This window comes from Arachis ipaensis, chromosome B03 (assembly GCF_000816755.2).
Source record: "Arachis ipaensis cultivar K30076 chromosome B03, Araip1.1, whole genome shotgun sequence".
Taxonomy (NCBI): Eukaryota; Viridiplantae; Streptophyta; class Magnoliopsida; order Fabales; family Fabaceae; genus Arachis; species Arachis ipaensis.
In genome coordinates this window covers 125,359,018-125,365,568 of record NC_029787.2, presented here as the reverse complement: position 1 = coordinate 125,365,568, position 6,551 = coordinate 125,359,018, and the positions used below count along the sequence as shown (strand labels likewise).

At 36.0% G+C, this 6,551-nt stretch overlaps 2 protein-coding genes across 5 annotated transcripts; one reads left to right on the top strand and one right to left on the bottom strand.

Moving 5' to 3' along the window:
* Positions 96–3,263, top strand: LOC107631461 (serine/arginine-rich splicing factor RSZ21). Of its 4 annotated transcripts, none has more exons than XM_016334921.2 (6): positions 96–253; positions 344–454; positions 962–1,050; positions 1,228–1,444; positions 1,780–1,905; positions 2,023–3,263. In XM_016334921.2, the coding sequence occupies exons 2-6, from the start codon at positions 366–368 to the stop codon at positions 2,027–2,029; spliced, it is 528 nt and encodes a 175-aa protein (XP_016190407.1). In that variant the 5' UTR covers positions 96–253; positions 344–365; the 3' UTR covers positions 2,030–3,263. The 4 variants fall into 4 exon arrangements, with proteins under 4 accessions (XP_016190407.1, XP_016190404.1, XP_016190406.1 ...); XM_016334918.2 differs by having other exon boundaries at positions 97–253; positions 1,228–1,456; XM_016334920.2 differs by having other exon boundaries at positions 107–249; positions 1,228–1,456.
* Positions 3,548–6,082, bottom strand: LOC107631462 (spermidine synthase 2). Its single transcript, XM_016334922.2, has 9 exons — positions 5,870–6,082; positions 5,513–5,589; positions 5,281–5,403; positions 5,054–5,158; positions 4,766–4,838; positions 4,605–4,676; positions 4,299–4,494; positions 3,927–4,053; positions 3,548–3,788 (listed from the first exon to the last, which is right to left on the bottom strand). The coding sequence occupies exons 1-9, from the start codon at positions 6,006–6,008 to the stop codon at positions 3,723–3,725; spliced, it is 978 nt and encodes a 325-aa protein (XP_016190408.1). The 5' UTR covers positions 6,009–6,082; the 3' UTR covers positions 3,548–3,722.

Genomic DNA, 6,551 nt, shown 5'->3' with positions numbered 1-6,551 from the left:
TGGGGGAATAGATTTTTCAGGTATACATAAGATCTCATTATCTTTTCTCCCATTTTGGGATACGATGAGCCCAAATTGTAGGCCTATATTTGCCCGAAACTTTGACCAAATAAAATCAGCCCGAAACGACAGCGTAAAGGTGCAAAAAATACGCAAAATAAAAAGGTTTTAGGGTTTTAGAGCTCTACGATTTCCCTTTCCGATCATCCAGAAGATTCGTTACACTTTCAGCTAAGCTTTGATTTCATCCTCGGTATTCTTCTTTCTCTGTAAGGATAATTGATTTTCACGTTCACTTCTCGAACTATCTGTTCCTCCATCTAAGCTTTTTTCGGTCCTGTAGGGTGGTTCTGATTTTATTGACGATGGCTCGGGTCTATATTGGGAATCTGGACCCTCGTGTGTCTGAGAGGGATCTCGAAGATGAATTTCGTTTATTTGGTGTTCTTCGGAGGTAAATTCTCTTCAAAGTTATTTCCTTTTATTTTTTTTTTCCCAATGAAAATCACTTATGTTGGTTACCAAATTCAAACTCGTGTAAAAGGAGTAGTAACCAAATTAACAGTTTCTGACATAAATTAAGTGGTTATTTTGTTCATAAAACGAGTATATATGTTGCAAAATTTATACCAACAATTTATCTTTTTTAAAAAAGCAAAAATCCCGTAAATAAAAGGTTCTTTTTTGTTTTACTGATAATAATATTCTTTTTTATTATTTTATTTTTCTAGTAATTCCAATTGAAGATATGTATTTTGTGAAGTTCACTGTTCTCTTTGGCAGCTGAACTCATCAGTTTTTGTCTATTTCGAGATAATAGTTTGTATCTGTGTTTGTTATTTGTTTGTGCTAGTAATGCTTCTAAACCTGCGTTTTTTTTTCAATGGTTCACGAGTCTTGTTATATATTCATGGTTTCTTTTACATTTCTATTGGCAATAAATATGTTAAATTTGATGCAGTGTCTGGGTTGCTCGTAGACCGCCCGGATATGCATTCATCGAGTTTGATGATAGGAGGGATGCACTTGACGCAATTCATGCCTTGGATGGTCAGTTTATTTCCCTGTTAATTCAATTTGTCATTATTGGTTCGTAAACTGTGTTTTCTCATAAATAGTTGAGATGATACACTTCACTGGTTAAAGTGCCAAACTTTTAGAGAAGCCAAATCTTTTGCTTTGCTTCATTTAAAATTTTATTAATGCTATTTTTTTAATCTCACGTAGGGAAAAATGGGTGGCGTGTAGAGCTTTCTCATAATTCTAAGGGAGGAGGCCGTGGTGGGCGTGGGCGTGGAAGTGATGACCTTAAATGTTATGAATGTGGTGAACCTGGACATTTTGCAAGAGAGTGTCGCTTGCGCGTTGGTTCACGTGGCCTGGGTAGTGGAAGGAGGCGAAGTCCAAGTCCTTATTATAGGCGTCGCAGAAGTCCAAGTTATGGGTATGGCCGCAGGTGTGTTGTTGACTGACATGCCAAATATGAACTAGAATGCTATGCATTTCAAATAAATTTTCAAATTTCTATGCCTTTTAGCTTGCATTTTCTTTATGATTTATTTACTCTGATTGCACAATAGTGAACTATTGTTTGCTGTGTTAGAAAGCAACATGATATGGTAAAATGAAGTTTGTAAATTGACTAACCAGCCTTGTCTTTGAACCATCCTATAGCATGCTTTGGATATATTCTTTTCTTCTCATTGTTTTGTTGCATTTGGATGATTCATGAAAGCCAGAACTTGATATTAATCCAATGAATTTGCTTCATTTTATTAGGAGTGTTAGTCCTCGTGGGAGAAGATCTCCAAAGAGACGTAGCATATCACCTCCTTATCGGGGTCGCAGCTACAGCAGGTCCCCTCCATACCGACATGCCCGCCGTGATTCACCTTATGCCAATGGGTATGCCGTATGCTTTACTATGTTTAATTAAGTTGTCATGAATGACGTAAGTTAAATAATAGACATGAGATCTTGTTACCCTTGTTAATTTGGATTCTTCTGATATCTTGCTTTCAGAGATTGAGATCGGATGTGAATGGATCAAGTGCTGAATGATCATTATGGAACGCTGTGCTATAATGTAGTTCCCCTAGGATTGACTGAGCACACTGCCGACATGTTAGTTATGTTGATGTCATGACAATGGTAATGGGTATTGATAAACTCTTGGATTTTTATGGCTTTTGCATAGTGTTGTTGCCACAAAAGGGTGCCCTGGGGACACTTTTTTGCGTGGGCTGTCACACTTGAATCATTGAACCTTGAAGGTCACTTCAGTCTTCCTTACTTTATATTGCATGTTAATTGTTCGCTGGTAGTCTTACTAAATGACTATGTTAATATTTAATATTTCATAAAAGTTACCTAAATGTCTTGTGTTTCTTTGTTTTGAGGTTGATTATCGGCCATAACAGCATCATTTTGCCACTTACTCCATCTTCTTGTCTGCTTCTCTGCTTCACAATCGTCTCATGTTGTTGCTTCGGTATATAAGCTGAATAAAAGTGCAACAAGTTGGTTGCATAGGACCTTTTAGTTCTGTTCAGGACAGGAATGCTGCAGATGCATCCTCCTTTGAATTGGTGAACTCTTTGGTGATTGTGGATAGAATTTAGTTATTTCCATCCTGCATCGTCATGAAATTGACTCAAATCGGTTCCTATTTAGTGACTAGCTATACATCTAGTGTCTACTGCTCGCTATCATGTGTTAAATTGATGGGCTGCTTCTCATTGTCTGCTCTATGACTGTTTCTTTTAATGGTTTATGGTCTGCATGCTACACGATTGGGATTGCAATGGTCAGCATCTTGGTTGTGTGCAAGACTATTTTGGGTGCTCTATCCCCAGCAAGCCAGCATGCGCCAAGCGCCATGTGTCTTTGATTGTCCACTTTCTGACTGTGTCATTCCATCTCGGTTGATGATTTTTTACTTGCATCTGAATGTGTCTGTCATCTTCGGCTCCCGGGATCCTCGTGCCTAATTGTCTCGTATCTGCTATCTGGGGTTTTCTTTTAGTCTTCAGCACTTGATCAAGTGTATGAAGAACTCCGCTTAGATTGACAGCATTGATTGCATTGGATGGTTGATCTTGAGGAATTTACTGTCTGTTGGCTTGCCTATTTGACTATTGTGAACTTGTGAAGTTTAGTTGTTTTGCCATACTACTTTGCTGTAATATAATGATAATTTTCTGCTGTTCTGTTGATACATACTAGCAATTAAATACTAATACTAACAATTAGAATTCTTTCTCTGACCTGCTTTAGTTTTTTCAAGCAAGCCGAATTTAAAGCATGCATTATAACTTGAAGGATAATTGCTATTCTTTATCCCTTTTTTTTTCCAAGTTAGAGTGGTAACGTCATTAGGTGTATTTTAATTGGAGAATAGTAACTAAATGGTAAATACTATTTCTTATTTATATACTAACACGAACGAGTGTTGACAGAGATTTGTTCATGTCATAGTTTTTCAAGTTTATTTTCGTCTTGTTTTATTGATTCAAACATCTATAGTGGCCTTAAATAGTTAAATTTAAAACATACGTCAAACAAGAAACTAAAATATTTTATGTGGAAAAGTAACTGATAGTTGAATCCATCAACTAGTTATCATATAATTAATAACCAATTTCCATAAATAATATAACTCTTCAATGTCGAGTTTATTCTATCTAGTAAAGTTGAACGCCGAACTTGTAGTATTTATCTTCTCATTTTGCTTTGGAAACAAGCTTCCTCCTAGCAAAAGATGGCAAACAGAAAGATGCTGTATGAATCTGCAAACAGAAAGTATTAGTAATATTGCAAGGAGCTAAGGATAAACGAAATTTGGAACTAGTATAGCAAAACAATGATCCAAAATAGTTATACGGTATGGATCATTTTAACTCCAAATAATTGAGTTTTAAGCTTACCTCAGAGTTGTAAAATTTCATTGGTCTTACTGACTTCTGAAACTCTTTTTCATCTATGGGATTCACTGGATGCTTGAAATCCACAGGTGGTCCCTCAGTTGAGCAAAGCATAAAACCAATTATTCCGCTGAAATGAAATAAAACAACAAAACAAAAGAACCATAAAAATGGATTATCCAGTCTCGCTATCTCTATACAGAAAACAGATTAAATCACAAAACATTGTAAAGAGCCTAAAGACAAAAAGATAAAAGAACTATGGGGGAACTATCACAATTCAAACCTGAACAAGATGTAATCGCATAGGGGGGCATATATTGCAGAATTTGAAAAGGAAAGATGAGCAAAAGAATTTTGTAAATAGACGCATACCTTGGGTATGTAGGAACTGTGGTCCAAGCATAGTTGACGGAGCCTTTGAAAGTCTGGCTACAATTGGTGACAATGCCCTCAATTATGTCCATATGAAGCCATATACTTTCTGCCTGAGTACTTACAACTCCTCCTGGCCGAAGAGCCTTTGCAACCAACTCGAAAAAGGGCTTCTCAAAAAGCTCTTGAGCAGGACCTTGAGAATACAGAAAGTAACCTCTCTTTAACAAAACGAAACAATTTAAGTGGCAAACAAAACAGAGTAACAAAAAAGCTATACTCAAGTGCATTACATATGCTGCATACCAATAGGGTCAGATGAATCAACTATAACTGCATCATAAGTTCCTTCTGGAGCTTCCTTCAAGAATGCAACTCCTAGAACCATCAACAGAAGAGCCAGCATGAGATAACTTAATTCCCAAGAGTAAAACACTGAAGGGACAAATTAGAATTGATGATCATACCATCCCCAATATGAAGTGACACACGGGGATCATCAAAACCTATGGCTACATCAGGGAAGAATTGCTTGGAGACCTGCATAAGATGAATTATTGAGTGAATGTACATATAGTACATCTTTATTCCTAGACAGACAGACAGAAGGGAATAGATCAACAATCACCAAATCCACCCTTAAGGTGGTTATTGCTGTTCTGTTCCTTCTTGCTTGGGAAAAAAAATCTAGAAAGTGTACTTCATACTTGTTTTAGAGAAATAGGAAAAGAACTGAGTATAACTGTGTTGCTTACATCAACAACCATCTTGTCAATTTCGCAAATGTCTATCTTTTCAACTGATGAATGGCGTGATACTTCTCTCAAGACCCCTCCATCTCCTCCACCAATAACCAAGACCTAACATTAAATACAATTAGAGGCAGTAAAAAACCACAAATTTTGTTTGCTGAACATGCAACATAGACATATACCAAAAAAATAAAAAAAAAAATCATGGAAGCATATAAATATGGAGAAACCTTTTTAGGATTTGGAATAGAGCAAAGAGGGAGATGAGTGATCATTTCTTGGTAGGCACATTCGTCCCTTTCAGTGAGCTGTATGACTCCATCCAAAACAAGAACCTTTCCATATGATGATGACTGCAAAGGACATTATAGAATTGCATTGACAGCATAACCAGGACAACGAAAAAGCTCGCGGAGCGAATGTAATAGTAACTTTGAGGCTGATTGGTGGAGCCTCATGTACCTGGAACACCATGACATTCTGGTATTCAGACTTGCCTTGAAACAAAACTTTTTCCACTTTCAATGAGTGTGCTTCTCCTGCAGAATGTACAACCATATTTGATTTTGTGAGTGTATCACAAAAGCAAAAGTAGTTTTAGTTGCAGAAAACAAAGATAAAACCGATTCTGTTTCTACCTACAACAAATATATTTCTACCTAAAGCACTGGATTTGTAACAATTATGGCCAAAAGTGTATAATTTTGTTACTGCAAGATGCATCATGAAACAAAATTTGATCAACTAGTCAATCAGAACAAAACCATGCATCAAAATTAAGCAGACCAAATTGGAATCCATTAAAAGAAAAGAACGAACCAGGCCACATTGGACTAATTTCGGAGAACCAGCCTTGAATGAGGGATGATATTCCAATTCCATCGGAGACAGAGACAGCGTTCTCTTCTTCTTCTTCTTCTTCTTCGTGGTCTCTTTGCCTCTTCACTTCCGAAGCCATACCCTCACTGATTTTCAGTTACGACCGTGTTTGTCTCTTTATTATTGGGGGAAAAACGAATATAGCATAAAGCGTAAAAATAATGAAGAATCTGCTTTTTAATCAGATGCTGCGTTCCTGCTTCGTCTTGTAACAAATATTATTTTATTTGGTAAAATATGAACTAATTTAAAATAAAAAATTACTTATATTTTAATTTGAGTATTTAAAAAGGTGAAAACTCAAGTGAAATCCACTTCACGTGAAGTTGTCGTTAGATGAAAATTTAGTTAAATCAATCAAATCACCTAATGATTCTCAGATATAATGATTCTCAGATATCATCTAACGTTATTTTTTAATCACTTATATATCCCTGCCTCCCATGCTAATGTTTTACATATCTATGTATATATGGCCATGCAATATGAGCCGTGATTCAATCATATCAATGAGATACTACATACTTATAGTGTTTTTTTACCGAATACAGATAATGTGAATTTTTTTTTAAAGGATATTTTAATTTTATTATTTTGAAATAATATAAATTTTTGTTAAAAC

What these genes read in the sequence shown, in the direction of transcription:
- LOC107631461 (XM_016334918.2), top strand. Translation starts at nt 366, where the DNA reads ATGGCTCGGGTCTATATTGGGAATCTGGACCCTCGTGTGTCTGAGAGG. An exon ending in CGCAATTCATGCCTTGGATG is followed by an intron (nt 1,051 to 1,227) that starts GTCAGTTTATTT and finishes AATCTCACGTAG; the next exon opens with GGAAAAATGGGTGGCGTGTA. An exon ending in AGTTATGGGTATGGCCGCAG is followed by an intron (nt 1,457 to 1,779) that starts GTGTGTTGTTGA and finishes TCATTTTATTAG; the next exon opens with GAGTGTTAGTCCTCGTGGGA.
- LOC107631462 (XM_016334922.2), bottom strand. Translation starts at nt 6,008, where the DNA reads ATGGCTTCGGAAGTGAAGAGGCAAAGAGACCACGAAGAAGAAGAAGAA. An exon ending in GTCACTTCATATTGGGGATG is followed by an intron (nt 4,677 to 4,765) that starts GTATGATCATCA and finishes TGATGGTTCTAG; the next exon opens with GAGTTGCATTCTTGAAGGAA. An exon ending in TGATTCATCTGACCCTATTG is followed by an intron (nt 4,495 to 4,604) that starts GTATGCAGCATA and finishes TGTATTCTCAAG; the next exon opens with GTCCTGCTCAAGAGCTTTTT.